Source organism: Chiloscyllium plagiosum, chromosome 31 (assembly GCF_004010195.1).
Source record: "Chiloscyllium plagiosum isolate BGI_BamShark_2017 chromosome 31, ASM401019v2, whole genome shotgun sequence".
NCBI lineage: Eukaryota > Metazoa > Chordata > Chondrichthyes > Orectolobiformes > Hemiscylliidae > Chiloscyllium > Chiloscyllium plagiosum.
In genome coordinates this window covers 4,013,473-4,039,409 of record NC_057740.1, presented here as the reverse complement: position 1 = coordinate 4,039,409, position 25,937 = coordinate 4,013,473, and the positions used below count along the sequence as shown (strand labels likewise).

Sequence of the window (25,937 nt, the reverse complement as noted above, 5' to 3'; positions counted from 1 at the left end):
TGTCTTCTACCTTTGAGCCAGTTCTGTATTCAAATGGCTAGTTCTTCCTGTATTCCATGAGATCTAACCTTGCTAATCAGTCTCCCATGGGGAACCTTGTCGAACCTTTACTGAAGTCCATATAGATCACATCTACTGCTCTGCCCTCATCAATCTTTTGTTACTTCTTCAAAAAAACTCAATCAAGTTTGTGAGACATTATTTCCCACGCACAAAGCCATGTTGACTATCCCAAATCAGTCCTTGCCTTTCCAAATACATGTACATCCTGTCCCTCAGGATTCCCTCCAACATCTTGCCCACCACGATCTCTCTTAAATTTTTCCCTCTCACCAAACCTTTGTCCTCTAGTTTTGGACTCCCCTACCTTGTCTATTTACCCTATCCATGCCCCTCATGATTTTATAAACCTCTATAAGGTCACTCCTCAAACTCCAACCCTCCAGGGAAAATAACCCCAGTGTATTCAGCCTTTCCCTATGGCTCAAACCCTCCAGCCCTGGCAGCATCCTTGTAAATCTTTTCTGAACTCTTTTTGAAGTTTAACAGCATCTCTCCTATAGCAACAAGACCAGAATTGAATGTGGTATTCTAGAAGTTATGAGGAGGTGCTGATGTTGGATTGGGGTGGACAAAGTCAAAAATCACATGACACTGGATTATAGTCCAACAGGTTTGTGAAACTGCAAGCGGTTTCAAATAAACCTGTTTGAATATAACCCAGTGTCGTGTGATTTTTGACTTACTCTAAAAGTGCCCTAACCAATGTCCTGTACAGCCACATGACCTCCCAACTCCTATACTTAATGTATTGACCAATAAAGGCACGTGTACCAGATGTCAGTTTCACTACCCTGTCTACCTGTGGCTCCACTTCCAAGAAACAATGAACCTACACTCAAAAGTCTCCTTGTTCAGCAGTACTGCCCAGGACCTTACCATTAAGTGTATAAGTCCTGCCCTGATTTGCTCTACCAAAATGTTCAGGAGAATTTTCTCTCAATGTTTGACACTTAACAACAGAAGATACTGAGGCAGGATAAAAATAAAGTTTGATCAGAGGGTAGTTTTCGGCACATCTTTTTAAATAGAGGCAGAGATGTTTAAGAAAGGAGTTAGAGTTTAGGGCTGAGGCACCTGAAGTCATGACACTATTTGTGGACATAAGAAGTCAGGATATGGACAACTGGGAGTTGTTGGGCTGAAGCAAGTTATGAAAATGAGTAAGGCTCTAGAGAAATTTTACCAAAGGGAAAATTATGTTTGAAATGCTGACAGACCAGGAGCTAATATGTCCATTGTGCACAAATATGAATTTGAAAGGTGGAATAATTCAAGTCAAAACTGTAATAGGCTATGACTTGGGTTTTAAATGTCAACACTCTGAGTTTGTCATGAGGAAGACTTGCATTATTGTTGACATCAGGCTGGAGGTTCTGATTGACTCTGTAGTGAACTCTCAAACATTTGCCATTGGGATCCAGGAAGCCAAACGCAATGTAGCATTAATTTCAAGCAGCCTAGAGTGTATGGGTATTATGTTGGCTTAGTGGTTAGCTCTGCTGCCTCATAGCACCAGGGACCTGGGTTTGATTTTAGCCTCTGGTGACAATCTGTATGGAGTTGGCACATTTGACCTGTGTCTGCGTGGGTTTTCTCCCACAATCCAAAGATGTGCAGTTTAGGTGAACTGGCCATGCTAAATTGCCTATAGTGTTCAGGGATGTGTCGATTAGGTGCATTAGTCAAGGGCAAATGTAAAGTAATTGGGTCAGGGAATAGGTCTGGGTGGGTTACTCTTGGGAGGGTGGGTATGGACTTGTGCCAAATGGCCTGTTTCCGCACTGTAGGGACTCTGTGATGACAGCAGCGATGTACTGCTGAAGCTAAATGAGACTCTGGTCAGACTACATTTAGAATACTGAGAGCTGTTTTGGGCCCTTTATCTAAATAGGAGTTTGCTGGTGTTGGAGAGGGCCCAGAGGAGATTTACAAGAATGATCTTGAGTCTTGTCATGTGAGAAGTAGTAAAAACTGTGGGTCTATATTCGATGGAGTTTAGATAGATGGCGGGTGCTATCATTGAAATTTGCAAAATTCCGAGGCCGGATTCATCAGATGTGGAGAAGTGTTTCCCAAAGGCTTCACAGCCTCTGAGTGAAAGGATGACTCTTCAGTACTGAGATGAGGAATTTCTTCAGCCAGATAGTAAATCTGTGAAAATCAATGCCACAGAAGACTGTGGAGGCCCAAGTCATTGAGTGTATTTAAGACAGAGATTCTTGATTAGAGGATTAAGGGTTATGGGAAATGGTAGAGAATGGATTGAGAAACATCAGTTAACATTGAATGGTGGGTAAGACTTGGTGACCTGAATGTCCTAAACCCGACCATTTTATGGTCTTATGGTAATGTTTTAGTTTGGGTTCTTCTGTTCTTATAAGTTCAGGCTTAACTTCTAGGCTTTCTATTAAACCACATTAATTAACAAAGTGTGCATGATGGTAAGGCTGCAGTACTCCATGCTCTGAGCAATGTAGGCTCCAATCTTCCACCAAGTCCTATCACATGACTACTAAGGTTACAGGTATTCACAGCTTACCCCTCAGGCTAATTTGCATAATCATTAAACTGTCTCCCTCCAAGTACTTTCTCAGTTTCCAAAGTTGTTAATTGGAATTTTTTAACATTCATTGTCTGAAACATTTAACTAAAAGCATTCCTGTTTAACAGAATGTATTTCCAACCCTATTATCACTTCTTTCGTTCCACTATCCTAAAAAAGCAAGTTTGTAATGCACAGGGGATCTCAAAAGTTCATCCTAATCTGTTTATTTGAAATGTAGAGTGGAGTGGGGACTGTGCTTTTTAGTAGCTGAAATGGAAAATGTGGAAATGTCCCAGATATTGTTGCACTGAAAAAACATCCCCCACACCCAACATGACTGGCAGACTGATGTAAAGCTGATCACATACTTGGAAAAGTTAGGCTCCTTAAAATCTTTCAAAACTCAAAGGTTGTGGCCTCCTAGACTCTGACTACTTTTTTTAAAAAATCAAGATACAAAGCTAAACAGTTTGAGGCCAATCTAAATTGATGGGCGGCATAGTAATTGTTCTTGAATCATGGGGGGAGAAAAAATCAAAATTCTTGAATTTTAAGGTTACAGATCAATAATCTTGGTCCAAATCATCATCTGTAGGGTTAACCATATCTATTTAGACAATTTCCATGTCATCTTCTGTTTTAAAAAATTCTCAAGGTCAGGTTCGTAGGAGAGTAGTCTGACACAGAACAAACGACCAAGAGGCGAGTCTGCTAGAATATGAGCATTTTATTCCCCGCAGCGTCGCCACAACCAGGTCTCATACTTACAACGGGTCTGGCTTATACTCACTCTACATGTTACCGGAACTGGGAGCCGTCAGTTCTCGTAGAGCGGTTGCCAACAACCCACGCTCGGCGGTTAAACGTAACCCCGGAGCAGACTCACCGAACTGGAGACTTTTCCAGCTGATATACTCTTTTCCAGATATAAACATTCATGTGAACAGCAGAGCAAGGCTAAAAAACACATTCCATTCTGGTTACATACAGATAAGAAGATTCACACGGGGAGGTGTGTAATAAGATTCACACGGGACTAAGCAACACCTCCATTCCGGTTAGATTCACACATGTATTGGGACATAATTTTTAACCGTTTCACCACATCTTCCTCTTGTCCAGTTATTGGATTCATCTTTGTTCTGGAAGTAATCTTTTTTTTACTTGGCTTACTTCTTAAAAAGTGATCTTACTTTTGAAAGTTCAGAAAGTGACAAATCTGCCACTATTAAAGTATTGGCAGTCTTCTGTTGTACAATCCTATTGCCCTGCACAATGAAGGCAGCACTTCAAAATGACAATACTTACCTTTTCTCTGACTTTGCAGACTTTTGATTGTTCAGCGCAAACCTCTTTGGACAACACAACTGATGGACTTGGATCAAGCTTGAGAGTTATATCAAATAACATCTCAATTGCACGATCTTCTCTCAGCCTGTTGCACTGTCCCTTTCTCTGACTCTTAACTTGCACAACCAATGCGAGGTTGGCCAGTTGTCCAAGAATTAAATGTATTTTCCTGTCACATTAGTAAATAAATAACAAGAAATGTATTTACAACTTGTACACAGTACCACCCATTAAGACATGCGGTAACCAGTCTTGGCTTCCAAGTTCTCTGTTCTGTCGACTGGGCCCATGATCCAAAGCTCCTTCCACGAGTGTTAGTCTCAAGTCCTCGCTATTGCTTTTCTTTGTTTCAGGGTGAACATTCTCATCATGGTCTCTGGCCTCTTTGCTTGCCCATCAATGATGTGCCAACCAGTGATCAACACTCCAACAAATGTCCATTGGTTATAAGTTTCGATTGATTCCTCAGCATTGAAGCTTTTTGCTGCGTTGTTTCTGGGTACAAACAAAAAGATGTTCTGCAAACATTATTTGCTGTTTTTAATCCCTCATTTGCTGTAGCTTATGGTATTGTAGAGTTCATTAGAATCCAAATTCCGTAAGCTTGCCAAGTATACTGGTCTGTGTGCCTGGATTTTGAGTCATCTTTAGGTTACTAAAAATCAGTTTGTTGTTGAGAACTCTATTACTGTTATATCTGGAATGAGCTTCAACATGTCATGACTGGACTGGCCAAACAATATAAATCATTAATAAAGGAGTCTGCCAATTCCCCTGCCGCTTGGAACTTGTGGATGAAGTGGGCAATGTTCTGTTTGGGACTAACATAAGCATTGAATGAAAATCTGCTAAGGCTTCATCAACATTTTGCTGATGATGTCCCCATCCCCCACTGTGTATAAGGAAGTACTGAGCTGGGACTGTCACCACTTCATATGGAGACCTTAGGCAGTTGTATCTGGGGAAGTGTCTTCCATAACTCCCTTCCACATACATGTGGAAAATGTTAACAGGATTGGACAAACCAACATGAATTTATAAAAGGCAAATCCAGCTTAACAAATCTATTGGAGGTTTTTAAGGATATGATTAGTGAAATAGAAAAGGGAGGGAGGATATATTTGCAATCTGAGTGCAGCAGAGATTCACTAGGTTGATACTAGGAATGGCAGGACCCTTTTAGGCAGAGAGATTGGTTCAACTGTGCCTGTATTCACTCAAGTTTAGAAGAATGATTGGGATTGGATAGAATGTTATACGTTTCAAATAACTGGATGGACTAAATGTGGGAAGAATGCTTTCTGTAACTGGGGAGTCTAGAACCAGAGGTCACGGTCTCAGGATACAGGGTAGACCATTTAGACTGAGATGAAGTAGTGAACCTGTGGAATTTACCACTGAAGGTTGTGCACCCCAAATCACTGAATATTTTCAGAAGGCGAGCGATTTGGTTTAAGGTTTTAAAGTCATTAAGGACAATGGAGTGAGAGTGGAAATACAGCATTTGAGATGGAAGGTGATCCTGTTGAATGTAGAGCTGGCTCTTGCAGCTAAATGAACAATTCTGCTAATTTGTGTTTGACTGCCTGCATCAAAGGGCTGGGATTGTTACTTCATAGTTCTTCAGCTCTGTCCATTAGCTGTTCAGATTCCCCTGAGAAACAAACACTAAATGCCTTAGTGGTATCTCCCCTGCTGCCATTATGTTTTAGTCTGAGTTCTCTTTTTCCTACAAGCTCAAGCCAGCCTTCTCGGATACTTGTTAAATGACATTTATCAACAATATATACACATAGGTAAGGCTGCAGTGCTCCAAGCCTGTGCCCGAAACGTCGAATCTCCTGTTCCCTGGATGCTGCCTGACCTGCTGTGCTGTTCCAGCAATAAAGTTTCAACTCCAAGTTCTGAACTGTATAGGCACCAACCTTCTAGTGTAAGACCATCAGATCATAAACACACAGGACCGGAAATTAGGCCATTCAGCCCATTCAATCATGGCTGATGGATTTTTCAATCCTATTTTTCTGCTTTCTTCCTGTAACCTTTGATCCCTTGGCAATCAAGAACTTATCTATCTCTGTTTTTAAATGTACTCAATGACCTGGCCTCCCCAGCCTTCTGTGGCAATGATTCAAAGGAAAATCCTATCATAATAATATCTGTCACTGCATACTGCCAAAGTTCATCTATTTACTCATTTAGGTTGAAACTTTATTGCTGGAACAGCACAGCAGGTCAGGCAGCATCCAGGGAACAGGAGATTCGACGTTTCGGGCACAGGCCCTTCTTCAGGAAGGGCCTGTGAAGGGCCTGTGCCCGAAACGTCGAATCTCCTGTTCCCTGGATGCTGCCTGACCTGCTGTGCTGTTCCAGCAATAAAGTTTCAACTTTGATCTCCAGCATCTGCAAACCTCACTTTCTCCTATTTACTCATTTAAACCTGTTTCTGCAATACCGGAGGAATGCTGTCTTGTTTTTACTGTATCAGTTGTATATGGTCAAAATGACAAATATAAAGCTATTTAACTCTACTCCACTTACCCAGGATTTTCAAACTTCAGATGTGGATGACTCCAGTACTTTCCCCACTGTTGTAAACTTGGGCTAGATGCCTTAAACCTTCCCAGAAATTTACATCGGGATAACTCTGTTCTTAATCACAGGTGCAGCACCTGGGTTGCAAATGATTAATGGCAGAAGTCATGTCAAAGTATATTTTAAAAGTAAATTTTCTGAAGATAGCACTGCTCACTCACTCATTACATATTGTGGGGTGAGAAAGGCCCTTCTAAAATTAGGCGGCGGGGAGGCTGGAAATCAGAGGTAGTAATGGTGTTTATCTCCTCAGTCACAGTTGGCGATGATTTGGAGTTTATTGGTAATTGCAGATAATCTTGAACAAGACTGATTGAACAGATGAATCTGATTCACAAGTAGAGCTGCTTTGGGTTGGAATATGGACATTTTTCTAGACCTGCAAATTGTCAATAACGGTGTTGATTTTCAGGCAAATGATAAAAGATCTGATTACGATTTAAATCTGTAACCAAGCCTGATTTCAATTTGAATTGTAGAATTAACAATACCAAGAAGCAGAGGTTTATCATTTTTTATATTTAGAATCATTGCAACACGGCAACATTACAGCACAGAAGGAGGCTAGTCAGCCAATAATGTCTGTACTGTCCCTCCTATGGAGCAAATCACATGCCTGTCCCTCAACATTGTCCTGTTCAGACATGTTATAATATGCCTCTAGAGCAGGTGGGATTTCTGACCCAGAGATAGGGCACTGCTGCTGTACGACGAGAGCCTTTCATCCTCTTGAAGTATTTGGAATATTCAACAGATGGATGTTTCAGATCACCAGAGAGACAAGTGAATTTCTAAGCACAACCTATTAGCCAGGTAGATAATGAACTAACAGACTAGTGAAGCATCAGTTCATTGAGGCAAAGGGATCTCTTCAGACTGAACTTTAAAAGAAGTATTGAGAGACGAGTATCAAATGGAGCTGGTCAATTTTTAAATCAAATGTTGCTAAATAGAAACAAGACTCCATGCATTTCCTGACTGTCATGAGATGACTAGTAAAGTCCAAAGGATTCTTTCAGTCCTTTGATCTGTTATCTAAACATTGAGAACAAGTATAAGCCTTCATTTCATTCTTGTGTTTAAATTCCTTTATGGTCTTGTGTCTCCCTTAATCTGTAACCACCCCCTAGTACTACAAATTCAACTGGATTCTATTCCTGAATCTGACCACTTAGCCATCCCTCCTTCCTTTCATTTGGTTGTATCATCAAACATCTCCACCTGAAGCTTGGAGTCCTCCTTACTAAATCCTGCCTTTGCAGCTCCTTCTCCACCAAGTATTTCCCTTTCAAAACCTCCCCTGTTCTGAGTAAACTTTTGATCACTTGACATTTTGTTTTTCCCCTACACCTGAAGCATCTTGAAAGGATTGACACCGCGTGATGCACACATTCTACTTTTTGTCTTTGTGATTGTCACTTGTGTATCAGACTGTAGCACCTTGTTTTTGTAGAATTCTGGCAAGAATTCACTTCCTGGTGGTGCAGAGTAATGTCCTGAGAATCGTGTGTCAGCTGATTGGTTGGATTTACTTCTTCGCCTGGTCTATCTCCTTCTACCCTCAAGTGATCGAAAACTGGCGACGTAAAAGGTAAATGGTACATGTAGCAAATGTGAGGAGTTCGTAGCAACATACAAAATCCTGTGGATGCAAACAAAAAGTTTAAATGCTGCTGCATTCTGAAAGATGTTAAGTTGCTGTTTACTATGAAAATTCAATAGCTGCCTACCTGGAGTTCCATGCAGGTAATTTTCTTTGCAGTGGTCTCTGAAACTTGAAGTAATAATAAAAACCAGAACTAGAATCTGCTGCAAAAATAGTGGAGTTAGAATAATGCTTGTTCATGATAATGGTCAAATTGCTCAAGAATTCTTAGTCGGAAAAGAGACCTTGAGATTGTGAATTGCAAATAGCCGTGAGTTACTGAGTGGTTCCAGCTGTTAGCTTCACAAAAATGGCATCTCCCCCACTTAACCTCATCATGGTTTCTGTGAGGCTGCTGCATTGATACATCAATTGACCAAAAAGAGACAATGTTAAAACTAGTAATCAATGGATGTGATCAAGCTTAATGACTACCAACCAATTTCTCTGACTCAGCGTCACAAAAAATGTAAAAGGGTCTTGCGGTGTAGTAGTGGTGTCCTGCCCCTGAGTCGGGTCTGGGTTCAAATTCCCACCCCAGAATGAGATGGTCATGGAGGTGCAACATCACAGGTTGATTTAAAAATTATAAAAATTAAAGACATAATACTTTCAACTTTTTTTTTTACTTTTCTTTTCTCTCAAATTTCTCCTCATAATTTATCTCTCCAATTTGAATCTACTTCATCTTTTTCAATCTTTTCTGTTTATTTCTTATATCTCAATGAGATTAGACTGTTCACCAAATTTGTTGTCTATGCTCCATTGTTGCGCACATTTCCAAGGTAAAAGATCAAGCTCCTGAATTGGGTACTTGTTGAAATACCCCACTGCAGTAGATTCAGAGATGCTAATTTAATGCTGCCAAAGCCATTAAAATATTCAGTCCTACTCATTTGCCATATAGCTTGTCGTAGCATATTTCCTAATTCTGTTTTTTGGTTTAAAGTGGAAATATTGATCTGTTCAAAGTTACATGATAATAAAACTCTGCATTCTGTAAATTAATGAATTGTTTTTTTTCTGGCAGTCCCATTTTCACTCAAGAACAACAATGCAATTACTTGCTAATCAGGTCATTAAAGATCAGGTTTTCAGAATTGGGCTTTGACCCCTTTCCATGGGATAAGGAACCTCACAAGTAGATGGCCACAGATGAATGTCAGACTAATAGCTTGTATGGAAATTAAAGTTCTATAATTGAGTCTTAGAATTTTATATTTTGGTGTCTTCAATTTGTTAGATCACTTTGTGTATCTATGAAAAATTGGTTCAAGCATTTTGAAATGCACTGGGGTTTTTGTGCTATTTTCAAACCTCCTTATATTCTTGGACATAATTAGATAGGGTTGAGTAAAAGGTGTGAAATAGTTTACCATGGTCGTGATTACATTGATAGGTTTGGAATTTGTCATGTCTGCGTTCTTTATTGGAGTCAGGAAATTTCAAATGCCTAATCTGGCCAGTGTTCATTCTTATACAGGGAAAAAAAAATTTAGATAGCTAAAATTCTTAATGAAATTTACCCTATGAAGGAATGAGCTTCTTTGACAGTATCTCTTAAACCAAGACTTCTATCAGAACTGTCTAAGACAATGTGGTAGTGTTTTTGTACAGCTGTTGTCTATGGTGTATAGGTATGCCCACAGTGCTGTTAGGAAGAGTTGTTCAGATTTTGATCCAAAAAGATCAAACGGTAATGTAGTTTCAAGTCAGGAGGAGTTATGACTTGCAGATGATCTTCTATTCGTCTCAGAAGATGCCTCAGGGTCACTCGGACGGATTGAAGAGCAGGAGAAGTGAGGGAGAATAATCTTCAAAATGCATCTGGGTAATGTGTTCCCACAGAGGTTTTGAGGGGGAGACACAATGTCAAAGCAACCTGGAAACTAGGCCCAAAGACCTGGATAAGTTCTTAGATGAAACCTCCAGCTTGTTGCTATTAGAGCAGAGACACATAAGCTAATGTCTAAGGGAACATGAAATTTCTTCACTAATTTGTTTCTGTTAAGGTCCTGGGCTTCATAAAGATTAAAGATAAGGTGAGGAAACTTTATACTGAACTTTTATGAAGATCTGGTAAGGTCACAGCTAGAATATATGTTCAGTTCTGGCCACCTTGCTTTGAGAAGGATGTGGAGGGCCTTGAAGGTGCAGAATGATTCAGGGATCTTGGCCAGATTAATTAGGGCGGCACAGTGGTTCAGTGGTCAGCAGTGCTGCCTTAGTGCCAAGGACCTGAGTTTGACGCCAACCTCGAATGATAGTGTGGAGTTTGCACGTTCTCCCCATGTCCGCGCAGGTTTCCTCTGGGAGCTCCAGTTTCCTCCCACAGGCCAAAGATGTGCAGATTAGGTGGATTAGCCATGCTAAATTATACATATTATCTAGGGATGTGCAGGCTAGATGGGTGAGCCATAGGAAGTGCAGGGTTACATGAATAGAGTAGGTAAGGATGGGATGCTGTTCTGAGGACTGGCTTGGCTTGATGAGCTGATTGGCCGCCTTCCACACTGTAGGGATTCTCAAATTCTATGATTCTGACTGAATAAGATGGACGTTTTTTCCTTCGGACAAAAGGACATTGGGGGGAGATCTAGCAGAGGTGTACAAGATAATTACAGGTCTTTTAATGAAAATAATGAAAACATTTTTCCAACAATGTATGGAGCATAGAGTCAGAGATGTGCAGCACAGCAACAGACCCTTCAGTTGAACTCGTCTATGCTGACCAGATATCCTAACCTAAACTAGTTCCATTTGCCAGCACTTCTTCTTCATATACCGATCCGGATGCCTTTTTAATGTTGTAATTGTACCAGTCTCTAACACTTCCTCTGGCAGCTCATTCTGTGCACGCACTACCATCTGCATGAAAATGCTGTCCCTTAGATCCCTTTTAAATCTCTTCTTCCTCCTCTCCCCCCCCCCCCCCCCAGTCCAGTCTAGTTCTGGACTCTCCCAACCTCTGGAAAATACCTTATCTATTTACCCTATCCATGCGCTTCATGATTTTATAGACCTCTATAAGGTCACCCCTCAGCCTTTAATGCTGCAGGGAAAACAGCCCCAGCGTATTCATCCTCTCCCTGTAGCTCAAATCCTCCAACCCTGGCAACATCCTTGTAAATCTTTTCTGAACCCTTTTAAGTTTCACAACATCCTTCCTGTAGGACGGAGATCAGAATTGGACACAATATTGCAAAAGTGGCCTAACCAATGACCTGTACAGCCACAAAATGACCTTCCAACTCCCGTACATGATGTTCCGACCAATCAAAGAAAGCATACTAAAAGCTGCCTTCACTATCCTATCTACCTGAGACTCTACTTTCAGGAACAATGAACCTGTACTCCAAGGTCTGTTATTCGTCAACAGTACAGAGGACCTTACCATTAAGTATATATGCCCTGCCCCTGATTTGCCTTTCCAAAATGCAGCACCTCACATTTATCTAAATTAAACTTCATCTGCCACTTCTCAGCCCATTGATCCATCTGATCAAGATCCCATTGTCCTCTGAGGTAACCTTCTTTTCTGTCCACTACAACATCCATTTTGGTGTCATCTGAAAACTTCTAACTATATACCTCCTGTGTTCACATCCAGATTGCTTGTATAAATGCGGAACAGTAGTGGACTCAGGATGGGTCACAGGCCTCCAGTCTGAAAAGCAATCCTCCACCACCACCCTCTGTCTTCTACCTCAAGCCAGTTCTGTATCCAAATAGCTAGTTCTTCTTGTACCCCATGCGATCTAACCTTGCTAACCAATGTATAATGAGGAAACCTGTCGAAAACCTTACTTAAGTCCATGTAGGTCACTTCCACCGCTCTGCCCTCATCACTTCTCTTTGTTACTTCATCAAGAAATTCAATTAGGTTAGTGGGACATAATTTCCCCCACACAAAGCAATGCTGACTATCCCTAATCAGTCCTTGCCTTTCCAAATGCATGTAATCCTGTTCCCTCAGGGTTCCTTCCAACAACTTGTCCACCACTGATGTCAGGTTCAGCTTTTATCAAATCCTCCATTCCTGGCAACATCCTGCTATATCTTTTCTGAACCCTTTCCAATTTAGTAATGTCCTTCCTATAGCCAAGCAACCAGAACTGCACACGATACTCAAGAAGAGGCCTAACCAACATCCTGTAGAAACTCAGCATGTCATCTGAACTCCATACTCAATGGTCTGAGCAATGATGGCAAGTGTGCTATACGTTGCTTTAACCACCCTCTCTATCTGTGATGCAAATTTTAAGAATTATGTACCTGAACCCCTAGGTGTCTCTGTTCTACAATATACCCAAGGCACCACCTGTCCTTGTTTGTTTTACCAAAATGCAATATCTCATATTTAATCAAGTTAAACTCCATCTGCCACTCCTTAATTCATTGACCCAATCGATCAATACCTCTAATCTTAGATAACCTCCTTCATTGTCTACTATTCCACCAAATTTGTTGTCATCCACCAACTTACTAACTATGCCTCCTATGTTCTCATCCAAATCGTTTATACAAATGTTCTTTTAAATCAGATTTATAATATGCAATGTTTGACAAGTTTTGTAGCAGAAATCCCTGTTGTGTCCCTTAGATCTGTATTGTAAGCAAATCATCGGAACTTTTGATCAATGATTTTTTTTTTCTCTCTCTCTTTCAGTGTGGTTGGTTTGAATTTTGATTTTCTGGCACTTAATCTGACTGGTCACATAGCATATGGCATGTTTAATATTGGTCTCTTCTGGATTCCATATGTTGAGGTAATATTTAATTAAACTTCTTTACAAATGCTAAAAAGTTGTGATTATTGCAGTAAATGTTCATTGGGGAGTGGTGATCAAGTTACTGAAGATTATTGTCCCCCTAATGAAAACCTCTTTCAAAATGTTAATGGAGAGATTCCTAGCCCCTTTAAATCACTGAATTATGCAACATGATCCTAGCATCACTAATAATGAAGTGCTATTCTTACTACCAGCCATGTCAGTTCACCTCCGCTATTCTGACAGCGGTACACTCCGCCCCATGTAAAAGTGAAGATTGCACTTGACAAAGGATACAACACTACAAACAGCTTCAGATGATATCCTGAGGCCTTGCTGATCATATCCAGTGACTTCAACTTGACCAAACTCGAGAACATGCGGCCAAAATAATATTAACACGTCTGCTGTTCCACCAGAGGTCAGAACATCCTTGACCATTTTACCGCTCCATTCCCGTCAGTGTTTTGGAACATCAGGTCATGATGCTGCACTGCTCCTCCTGGCTTGCAAGCAGAAATTGAAACATGGGGATTCGATACAGAAAGTGGGGCAGTGCTGGTCTGATGCTTCTATGGGACTGCTTAAAGTTGGTTGACTGGTCCATATTCAACAACTCAGTGGCCAGACCGAAACAAGTATGCCACTACTATTAATGACTTCATTAGTAAATGTGTAGAAGACTGCATGCTGTAAAAGTTAATCCAAGTGTTCCCCAACCAGAAACCGTGGATGAACTGGGAGATATCCACTTCCTACTAGAGTCCAGGTCTGAGGCACACAAGTTGGACAACCCTGAATTGTTCAGGAAATCCACGACCTTTGTAAGGCCATCTGAGACGCCTAAAGGCAATACGAAACTAAACTTGAGACCCACACCAGCTACGCAGACACCCTTGATTTGTGGCAAGGCTTACACAATATAACACAATTCCTGATGAAGGGCTTTTGCCCGAAACGTCAATTTTGCTGCTCGTCGGATGCTGCCTGAATTGCTTTGCTCTTCCAGCACCACTGATCCAGAATCTGGTTTTCAGCATCTGCAGTCATTGTTTTTACCTTACACAATATAACAAGCTACAAAGCGAAGTTGAACAGAATCGCAGGTAACAGTACATCCCTACCCTATAAGCTTAATGCATCCAATGCGCGCTTTGAACAGAAGATCATTGAAACTATGTCATCTATCCCAACAGCCTCAGATGCACATGTGACCACAGTCACTGCTGCAGACATTAGATTCTTTGAGAGAATGCAACTGACCCAGATAGAGTCCTGGCTGTGCACTCCGATCCTGTGTGGACCAGCTGGTGGGAGTAGACATCTTTAACCACTCCTTACTATGATCTGAAGTCCCCACCTGCTTCAAGAAGTCTCCACCATCCTGGTGCTGAAGAAAAACCATGCAGCATGCCTGAGGCCTTGTTCATCATATCCAGTGACTTCAACTAGGCCAACCTCAAGAATACGTACTACCGAAATACAATCAACACCTCTCCTGTCCCACCAGAGGCCTATTGCCCTGTGGCTGTGACCTCCATAATTATGAAGTGTTTAGCGAAGTTAGTCCTGGCTAACCCCAACTCCAGCATGGAGGAAAAAATGAGGACTGGAGATCATAGAATCAAGAGTGTGGTGCTGACAGCAGGTCAGGCAGCATCCGAGGAGCAGGAGAATCATTGTTTTTGGGCATAAGACCTTCCAGCACCACACTCTTGACTCCACTCCAACATACCAAATTGCGTTGATCCTTTGCAATTTGCCTGCTGACATATCTGATCAACAGCAGCCGCCATCTCCCTGGCCCTGCACTCATCCCTGGAATATCCAGATAACCTACATCAGGATCCTACTTATTGACTGCAGTTCTGCCTTCAAAACTATAATTCCAAACAAACTCCTGTCTAAACTAAGTCATCTATCCCTAGGTCATCTATACCTAGGTCTTGGCTTCTCCTCTATAACCAGATCCTTGACTTCCTGACCCCGAGACCACAATAAGAATAGATGGCAACACTTGTTCCATGATGATCTTCACCATGATGCCCCACAAGGTTGTGTGCTCACACCCCTCGTATAATTCTTATACTCTCGATTGTATGGCTAAATTCTGCCCCAAATCCATTTACAGAATTGCTGATGACACCAGAGGAGGTCTGATCTCGAACGATGAGACAATACAGGAATGAGATTGAATGCTTTGTGGCATGTTATAAAGATGACAATCTCTCTCCATCAGTGGGTCAGCAAAATGAAGAAGCTGATCATTGACTTCAGGAAGCGGAGTGGAGGGCACGCTCCTGTCCGCATCAGTGATGCTGAGGCAGCAGTAGTTAAATGTGTCAAGTTCCTGGGAGTGACAAATGCCAACAATCTGACCTGCTCGATGCAATAGTCAAGAAAGCATGATAATGTCTCTACTTCCTCAGGAAGCTAAGGAAATTTGGCATGGCCACAAGGACTCTTACTAATTTTTATAGATGCACCACAGAAAACATCCTATCTGGATGCATCACAGTGTATTATGGCAACGCTCTTCCCAAGACCGCAAGAAGCTAAGGGATCAAGAACACAGCCCAGTCCTTCACGCAAGCCAGCCTTTCATCCATTGACTCCATCTGTATTTGCCGCTGCCTTGGGAAAGGAACCAACAATCGAAGAACCCTTCCATCCCAGTTTTACTCTCTCCTACACTCTTCCTTTAGGCAGAAGATATAAAAGTTTGAATGCACCTAAGAACAGATTCAAGAACAGTTACTTCCCTGCAGCTATCAGACTTTTACCTACTCCCACACCCCAGGTCCTGTTGCTATATGACTCCTGTCATCACCTATCCAACTCTTCTTCCCTGGTTTACTACCAACAGTCGCTTTGACTACCTAACCTTATTTTGCCCCCTCTCCCGCTCAGCCCTATCTCTACTTGTCCGCTCACTGCTCATTCCCAACCCTTCCCAAACCCCTGTATCAGCACAAATACCACTCCTTCCTATCAGTCTTACTGAAGAGTCACTGGACTCTCTCTCCACAGATGCTGCCAGACCTACTGAGTTTGTCCAGCAATTTATTTCAGATTTGAACTTTTGTTTTATTTTATAGTAAGAAGTTGCCCACCTGATTAGCTGATCATTTCGCGAAGCAAATATGCATCCTTTTGGTGAGGTCAATTTTCATAGAATCATAGAATCCCTACAGTGTGGAAGCAGGCCATTTGGCCCATCAAGTCCACACCGAGTATCCCACCTAGACACATTCCCCAACCTTATTACTCTACATTTACCCCACACTGATGCACCTAACATACACATCCCTGAACACTATAGGCAATTTAGCATATTCAATTCACCTAACCCCCACATCTTTAGATTGTGGGAGGAAACTGGAGCACCTGGAGGAAAACCCAAGCAGTGACAGGGAGCATGTGCAAACTCCACATAGACTGTCTCCGGAGGCTGGAATCGAACCCGGGTCCCTGGCGCTGTGAGGGAGCAGTGCTAACCACTGAGCCACCATGCTGCCCTATGGGGTTTGGAGCAGAGCATTGTCTGTATGTGAGAGTCATGTTTAGTAGTGGCTCTAAATATACTACGACAGACTCTAGAAGCTTTGCGCAGTCAGACTGTGTGGGTATCGCATAATCAATCATTATAACACCATACTCTCTCTGTCTTCTTTCTGCCTGTTTAGAGTATGAGGAACAAAAACTAGTGATATAAAAACAGGTTTTTAAAAAAAACAAAAATCACCTGTTTTTCCAATACTGTCTTTTATTGTTTCAGATCTCTGGCATCTATCATTCTTTTTGTTTTTATTATCTAACTGAAGCTGTATTGGTTATCTAGACATGCAGGAAGCTTTGAACAGGTGTTTTATGTCTGACCTCATGGTACAACACTTCCAAGAAATGATTGAACATCATGGTAAATTTAAAATAATTACCCATTACAGGAAGAAGTGGCTAGAAAAACTATTCAATCTGGCAACTTTTTCTCTCAGGGTGGTATGCATATGGAACGAGCTGCCAAAGGAAGTGGTAGAGGCAGATATATTTACAACATGAGAAAGACATTTGGGCAGGTACGTGGATAGGAAAGGTTAGAGGGCTGTGAGCCAAACCCAGGCAAATCTCAACTATTTCAGTTGAGGAAACTTAGCAAGGACAAGTTGGGCCAAAGAATCTGTTTTCATACTTTTTATGACTGTGAAAGCTGACAGGATTGGATAATTGGCGTCCTTGAGTATTAAAAGAGACAGCATTGGTTATAAGCTTTCAAAATTTCTTCAATTCCGGAAAGGTTCTAGTGGATTGGAAAAAAAATGTAATATTTTTACTCAAGTAAGGAAACTACAGGAAACTATAGCTTATTAGCCTACTTTGATCTGAGCTTTTGACAAAGTTACATTCATTGTGGCTGTGCTGTTTTTGGGTTTTCAAAAGAAATTTGATTTGGTGCCAAAGCAAAGGCATCTGTACAAGATAAGAGCATAAGGTGTAGGGGATAATATATTGTCATGGAGAAAGGAGAGAGTAGGGATAAATGGGTCACTTTCATGTTGGTAAACTAAATTAGTGAAATGCCACAACTTTTGGTTCTTGGGACTTCACTAATTACAATCTGTATCAATGTTTTGGATGGTGCAACCAATTGAAAAGTAACTAGATTTACTGATATCACGATGGGTCGGAAAGTGAGCTGTTGAGGTGGTAGAATCTGCAGAGCGATACAGATAAGTTGTGAGTGAACAAAGATTTGGCAGCTGGAATGTAATGTGAGAAAATGTGAACTTGTCCACTCCAGCAGGAAGAATGAAAAAGTGGTGAATTATTTTAAATAGAGAGGTTGTCTGATGTAGTGCAGACAGATCTGGTTTTCCTGTTCATGAATCATAAGGTAGTCCACAGGTATAGCAAACAATTCGCAAATAAAATTGGTTTATTGCAAGAGGAATGGAATATAAAAGTGGGGAGGTTTTACTGCAGCTGTCGGCTTTTTGAGACTACATCTGTCATGCACTGTATAGATTTTGTCTCATTTGAAAAACTATACAGTTGCTTACGTGGTGTGAACCAGTCTCCAAGCAATCCTGCTAACAACGCTCACAATCTATCAGTATTTGTTATATGAAGTCAATCAACCTCCAGACAGGTTTGTTACTTCTGAATTTCTGAATGAGATCAACATCTGGTGCCTAACTCCCATTTCCCTGTCTTTTCCGTGACTGGTTACATCATATCCTGATTTCCTTTCTCTCAATCAGCTCCGTGTAGCCTCCATTCTATTCCTCTTGGAAAAGCCTGCAGCTCCCCACTGCCTCAAATGTGGCCCACTTCACCATGCTGATCCCTATAGTAATATGTTCATCCTGCATGTTCTCAGCACTTTCCCTGTCATCTTTTCATTTCTTGTAGTGCAGCCAAAACATGGTGCTTCTCTGATTTCTTGCAGTCAAACACCACGTCCTCAACCTTCTCCATGTATCACAGCTACTTTAGTTTGGTGCATTTTCTTGCCTCTTGCCCGTCTTAAGCACCAAACAACTTGTCATTCACATTGTCCCCAACTGTTGCCTCCACCTTGGAATCCTTGCACTCAAATCTGTAAAGACTGTGCTGCCTCGGTCCCTGACACGCACTCATCCTCTCAAGCTACCAGAAGATCTAGGTGCAGTATTCTGTAGAACCTTGGTGAACCTGGATCTGCAGCTAGACATTTCTTTCATGGTAGCTCTGAGTGATTGACAAACAAGGACCCCCAAGACCTGCTTGGACAACACCACTTCTCCCTGGCCTCTGACCATTTAAGAAATATTCTGCCTTTTTAAAACTACAACTGGATAACCTCACACTTAGTTTACATTATCTTTCATCTGCCATGTTCTTGACCATTCAGTTAGCTTTTCCAAGTCCCATTTAACACCCACTAACAACTCTCATTCCCACCTAATTTTGTATTCTTCAGCAAAATTGGAAATTTTGGTCTCCACATCAAAAATCATTGATATGAATTGTGAATAGTTGTGGTCTTCACTGATACTTCCCAAATACTGCCACCTTCAGTCTGACCTGTTTATTTCTATTGTATTTTGTTTGTTAACCAGTCTTCAAAATATAACAATATATTGCCCCAATCCCATGTGTTCTAATTTTGTTTACTAATCTATGTAGGAGCTGAAAATGTGTTGCTGGAAAAGCGCAGCAGGTCAGGCAGCATCCACGGAGCAGGAGAATCGACGTTTCGGGCATGAGCCCTTCTTCAGGAAGGGCTGCGCTTTTCCAGCAACACATTTTCAGCTCTAATCTCCAGCATCTGCAGTCCTCACTTTCTCCTAATCTACGTAGGAGCTTATTTAAATCCTGAAATTCTATTGATTCTTTCTCAGTGCCACAAGTAACATAATCAAAGCAATTCCCATCTGTATTGTCAAATATGATTTCCTTTTTGTAGATCCATGTTGACCCTGTTCATTTACTTCATGTGACTATTTGAAGTTACTCAAATGTATGTAATGGATTTGTAATTTATTCTGACTGAATTCCTAAATTGTTGAGTGTTTTACTCCAAGTTACATTGTTAATTTGATTGTCATGGATGTTCTAAATGCATCTTTTTTTTTTCAGGAACAGTTCCTGGTGTACAATCCAAGTGGGGTGAACCCTGTGCAAGGTAGTGATGTCTTCTTCAGTCTGCATGCCATCCTGCTAACAGTGATTACAATCTGCCAGTGTTGTTTTTATGAGGTAGGTTCGCCTCTAAAGAGACTAGTTACTTTTTAAGTTTCATAATGTCGAGGACTGAATGAGGTCAGCAACTGGTGTCTGACTCCCATTTTCCTGTCCTTTCCTGTGACTGGTCACATTGTATTCTGATTTCCTTTCTCACTCAACCCCTTATAATTTTCTCCATTCTAAGAGCTCTGAGAAGTTTGCTTCTATTTTCTTTTCCTAATGTAAATGCTGAATCATCTTCTCCCTTTGTATTAATTCAAACTTTCATTCCTTGCATAGTATAATAGAAATATCAATTAGTGACTTGGAGGAGGGAAGTGAATGTACTGTGTAGCCAAGTTTGCAGGTGCCACAAAAATAGGTGGGAAGGCAACTGATGAGCATAACGGAGCCTGCAGAGGCATATAGACAGGTTGAATGGGCAAAAAAAGTGGCAGAATATAATACAGGGAAACTGATGTTACGCAATTTGCCAGAAACAATAGAGGAGCTGAATATTATTTAAATGAGGAATTTGGGGATTGTGGTACATAAGTCACAAAAATATAATCCACAAGTTCACTAGGTAATGAGGAAGGCAAATAAAATGTCAGCCTTTGTTTCAAAGAGAATTTAAGTATCAAAATAAGGAGGTCTTGTTGAAACTAAAAAATGCACTAGTCCTACCACAGCTGGAATACTGTGAACTGTTTTGGTCTCCTTATCAAAAGAAAGATATTCTGGAAGCAATCCCTAGGTTAGTTATCTGTACGGAGAGATTTTCTTATGGGGTGAGGTTGAATAAGTTGGACTCATTAAAGTTTAGAAAAATGAGAGGCACCCTTATTGAAATATACAATATTTTTAAGGACTTTTATTTATTCATTTGCAGAATGTGGGCATCATTGACTGACCCGCATTTATTGCCCGTCCCTATTTGCCCCTTGAGAAGGTGGTGGTGAGCTGCCTACTTGAACCACTGCTGTCCACCTGCTGTGGATTGACCCAGAATCCCACAAGGGAGGGAATTCCAGGAGTTTGACCCAGTGACAGGAAAGGAACAACAATATATTTCCAAGTCAGGATGGTGAGTGGCTTGGTGGGGAACTTGAAGGTGGTGGTGATCCCGTATATATGCTGCCCTTGTCCTTGAGTTGGGTGTAGTCATGGGTTTAGAAGGTTCTGTCTGAGGATCTTTGGTGAATTTCTGCAGTGCCATCTTGTAGGTAGTGCATACTGCTGCTACTGAGCATCATTGGTGGAGTGAATGGATGCTTGCAAATGTGGTGCCTATCAAGTGGGTTGCTTTGTCCTGGATGGTGTCTTGAGTGTCATTAGGGCTACACCCCACCATGCAGCTGGGGAGTATTCCATCGCAATCCTGTCTTGTGCCTTGTAAGTGGTGGACAGCTTTGGGGAGTCAGGAGGTGAGTTACTCGCCGCAATATTCCTAGCCTCTGACCTGCTTTTATAGCCACTGTGTTTGTGATGAGTCCAATTAAGTTTCTGGTCAGTGGTAACGCCCAAGATGTTGATAATAGGGAGTGCAATGATCGTAACGCCATTGAATGCCATGGGGCAGTGGTTAGATTGTTTCTTATTGCTGATGGTCATAGCCTCTCATTTGTGTGGCACGAATGTTATTTGCCACTTGTCGGCCCAAACCTGGATATTATCCAGATCTTGTTGCATTTGAACATGGACAGCTTCAATATCTGAGGAGTTGAGAATGAGGCTGAACATTGTGCAATCATTCGGCGAACATCCCCATTTCTGACCACTTGACAGAGTAGATGCAGAGAGGTTGTTTCCTTATGGGAGGGTCTCGCACCAGAGGATATAATCTCAGAGTATGGGAATCACCCATTTAAGACAAATGAGGAATTATTTCTGAGGGTACTAAATATGACACTTTATTGCAAAAGTTGTTGTGGTTGCATTGTTAAATATATTTATTTATACATATTTTTAATCAACAAGGGAATTGAAAGTGATGGGGAAAAAGCCGGAAAGTGGAATGAGGATGATCAGATTGGCCATGATCTTATTGAATGACTTGCTGCACGGTGGCTCAGTGGTTAGCACTGCTGCCTCACAGCGCCACGGACCCGGGTTCGATTCCAGCATCTGGTGACCGTCTGTGTGGAATTTGTACATTCTCCCCTTGTCTACATTGATTTCCTCTGGGTGCTCCAGTTTCCTCCAACAGTCCAAAGATCTGCAGATTAGCTGAATTGGCCTTGCTAAATTGCCCATAGAGTTCAGGCATGTGTAGGTTTGGGAGCAATGTTGCATAATAGGGTTGAGGCATGGGTCTGGGTGAGATACTGTTCAGAGGGTTGCTGTGGACTTGCTGGGCCAAATGGCCTGTTTCTACACTGTAGGGATTCTGTGACAGAACAGGCTTGATAGGGCCAAATGGCCTACTTCTGCTTTTATCTCTCTTTTCTTAATTAAATTGAGCATTGCTGTTCTTCTCATGCAGTGTAAGTTGTTGATCCCTTTGAGATTTGTTATCCTTGCAATTCTGCCCTGATGTGTTCAAGAGGACCAGTTGTAACAGCATGTCTTCTTTTCAGCAATACTAAATATTCAGTGTTGCTTCTTTATCTCTGGTAAAATGAGTACATCGTCACTATTAATTGTTGAACACTCCTTAATTCTGCATAACACATTCTGACCTAACCAATATCCATACAAATTCCCTTGTTATACATTGTCATCATGTACAAAATACATGGGCGGCACGGTGGCCCAGTGGTTAGCACTGCTGCCTCACAGCGCCAGAGACCCGGGTTCAATTCCCGCCTCAGGCGACTGACTGTGTGGTGTGGAGTTTGCACGTTCTCCCTGTGTCTGCGTGGGTTTCCTCCGGGTGCTCCGGTTTCCTCCCACAGTCCAAAGATGTGCAGGTCAGGTAAATTGCCCGTAGTGTTAGGTAAGGGGTAAATGTAGGGGTATGGGTGGGTTGCGCTTCGGCGGGTCGGTGTGGACTGGTTGGGCCGAAGGGCCTGTTTCCACAGGAAATGATTGAATCATCGGATCTGTATTACCGTTAACCCCACGTGACCGTGATGCTTAACTGCTACCCTTTCGGATGCTAATAAAGCCACTGTTTTAAATAGCTACAATTTGGGTTCTTTACCCAGAGAGTGGTGGGGGCATGGAATGCGCTGCCCGTGGGAGTGGTAGAGTCGGAGTCATTGGCGACCTTTAAGCGGCATTTGGGTAGGTACATGGATGGGTACTTAATCTAGGTTAGAAGTTCGGCACAACATCGTGGGCCGAAGGGCCTGTTCTGTGCTGTATTGTTCTATGTTCTATGTTCTATTAATTGTTGAACACTCCTTAATTCTGCATAACACATTCTGACCTAACCAATATCCATACAAATTCCCTTGTTATACATTGTCATCATGTACAAAATACATAATTCGATTTCTAATTTGTTAAACCTTGCTTCTGCACTTCTCATTCTCTATTCCTCTATTAAATTGAACTGTTTTGTTGGGTAGGTGACCCACTGTGCCCAAGTCTTGGGAGGAGCACTATAGACTCAGTCTTACTGGGTCGCCGCCATCTTGGATCCCCCCTCTATTCCTCTATTAAATTGAACTGTTTTGTTAGAGATGTGAATGTACTACTTCTCGTTTCTCGGTTGTGAACTTGTCTAGTACCTGGCAGGTGCCCTCCTGCAATTTTAAAATAATTTTTGTTGCATTGCTTCCAACCGTTCACAAATGGAGAGAAAGAAGCCCCAGCACAGATCTGAGATACATTTCAAAACTTGTCGCAAACACTATTTACGCCAGTTCTGTGCTTTGTTTCCTTGGCATCTCTCTGTCTAGGCTGCTGCACTCCCTTTGATCTCTCACCTTCATTCTTGCAGTTTCTCTAAAGAGGCATCTTCTGAAAACCCAAATGCCAATTTTCATTTTGTTTTTTTTCCTGATTGCAGGAGGGTGGTGTAGTGCTGCATTCTGCACCTGGTTCTTCTGAGTCCTTTGTTTTTGATACTTATAAGCTATATTGTTCATAGTCTTTGTTTATGGTAATGCTTCATCATGACTGTCTGCCTTGTCCTTTTCTCAAACAGCGAGGGGAGCAGAAAGTCTCAAAAGTTACTACTGGATTGCTGGTGGCTGCATGGCTTTTTGCCCTTATCACTTTGTTTGTGACTGTCGCGAATAAAATCACGTGGCTGCAGTACCTCTACTATTTTTCCTACATCAAACTTGTAATAACAGTCATCAAATATGTGCCCCAGGTAGGTAAAGGGGATCGTGGTTTGAGGGGTAGTCTGCACAGGGTACAGTCAATTGGAAGGAGGGGTCTTTGGTGATTTGTAAATTGGGTGTTGATGCGTGCAGAATTCTGCAGCCTCTCTGGCTACAATGTCTGAGTCTTTAGATGTACAAAAGTATGGAAATGCTGAGGGATTTGACTGTGACATTAATGTCTGGGACGTGACAGTAATCTGAAGAATGCTTGAAAGGATTCTTGTTCAAGAGTAGCTGGAGTCACCAACCTTTCGCAAATGGACCAAGCACTGACCTTTACATTACTGATCCCAGCTATGTGGTTGCCTTAAAGCTTTAGGCTGAGAGAAAAGATTGAGATCTGTTGAGTCATTAACACTAATCAGTTCATTAAAGGCCCAACTGCCTTATCTGATCCTAACTGGATATCCCCTCTCTGTAATCCTGTGGGGAATAGGAGAGAATGCTGGATCAATGAAGGGAAAAATATTCTAGAAATTTCCCACCAATGATGGAAACAAAGTCCAGAGATGACAAACAAATTGCTGGAAAAACAGGTCTGGCAGCAGAGAGAAAGCAGAGTTAACTTTTTGGGTCCAATGAACCTTCTGCAGGAAAGGTCATTTCAGGACATGACCTGGATTAAATTCTGTCTGTTAGGATATATGTTAGGATAAATAGCATGGTGGCTCAGTGGTTAGCACTGGTGCCTCACAGCACCAGCGTCCCAGGTTCGATTCCAACCTTAGGCGACTGTGTGGAGTTTGCACATTCTCCCCGTGTTTGTGTGGGTTTCCTCTGGGTGCTCCAGTTTCCTCCCACAGTCCAAAGATGTGCAGGTCAGGTGAATTGGCCATGTTAAATTGCCCTACATGTTACGTACATTAGTCAAAGGGAAAATGGGTTTGGGTGGGTTGCTCTTTGAAGGGTCGGTGTAGACTTGTTGGGCCGAAGGGCCTGTTTCCACACTGTAGGGAATCTAATCTAATCATTAAAAAAAAGGAGTCTCATCTCTCTATATGGTTTGATCTGTCCCACTCAGGCAAATGTTCCTATCCAGTACACTACTCTGCAGTGTGTCTGATGTGCCTTCCAGTGAATAGTTTTTGAAAGTTACTATGATTATCTCTTGATTTGTGAATGTTCCATTAACACACTCTCTCCAGGCCTATATGAATTATCGCAGGAAGAGCACAGTTGGTTGGTCGATTGGGAATGTGCTGCTAGATTTCACTGGAGGAAGTTTCAGCATTGTACAGATGTTCTTACAGTCTTATAACAATGGTAATGACTGATTTTTATCTGGATTGAAATGTTCACTCTGGAATGACTGAAGTTGTAAATGGCTGTGTTGAGTATGTGTACAGGGATCAGAGATCCTGGCATTCTGCTTCTCATGTTCCCATCTCCATTCGGCACCATGGCTGCAATACAAATGCTTTCCAGTTACCAGCTACCTAGCTATGCTGCATTCCTCTGCCATCTTCATAGCCCTGCCATTTTTCTCTGCAAATACTTATCCAATTTATTTTTAAATCTTGTAATGAAACTGCTTTCACCACCCTTGTAAGCCAGTGCATTACAGATCACAACTCACTCATTTAAAAAGTTACCTCACCTTCCCTCTAGTTTTTTAGGTGATTACCTTAAAACAGTATCTCGTTTTATCGTATCAAAACCCATCATGATTTTGAACACCTTGATTGAATCTCCCCTTAATCTTCCCTGCTGTAAGGAGAACCATTAGAGTTTTGCGAATCTCTCTACTAAATTGAAGTTGCTTATCGTTAAACCCATTCTAGTAAACTTGCTCTTGGTGACTTTGCAAGTCTGTTTGTTTTCTCCACAGACTGTGTAGTCAAGGCAACTGTCACCACACCTGTGAAACAAGGGCTCCCGATGTGCTAATTGCCAAATATTACGTCACAGGTTAGAAAGGTCATTAGAAAAAACTAGCACTTTACACAATAGGGACATATCGACTCTTGGTTTGGTGACACAAT

At 41.7% G+C, this 25,937-nt stretch overlaps 1 protein-coding gene across 5 annotated transcripts in view; it reads left to right on the top strand.

Annotated features, from left to right (window-relative positions):
* LOC122565160 (cystinosin-like) overlaps positions 1–25,937 on the top strand; it is a 62,046-nt gene that overhangs the window by 25,198 nt on the left and 10,911 nt on the right. For all 5 annotated transcript variants that reach the window (XR_006316101.1, XM_043720856.1, XM_043720855.1 and 2 more), the window contains exons 6-10: positions 8,007–8,144; positions 12,868–12,967; positions 19,589–19,708; positions 23,772–23,942; positions 25,101–25,218. Coding sequence is in view for 4 of the 5 variants with exons in the window: in XM_043720856.1 (XP_043576791.1) it covers positions 8,007–8,144; positions 12,868–12,967; positions 19,589–19,708; positions 23,772–23,942; positions 25,101–25,218 (647 nt within the window). In the remaining variant the exon portion in view is untranslated. The remainder of the gene's footprint in view (positions 1–8,006; positions 8,145–12,867; positions 12,968–19,588; positions 19,709–23,771; positions 23,943–25,100; positions 25,219–25,937) is intronic.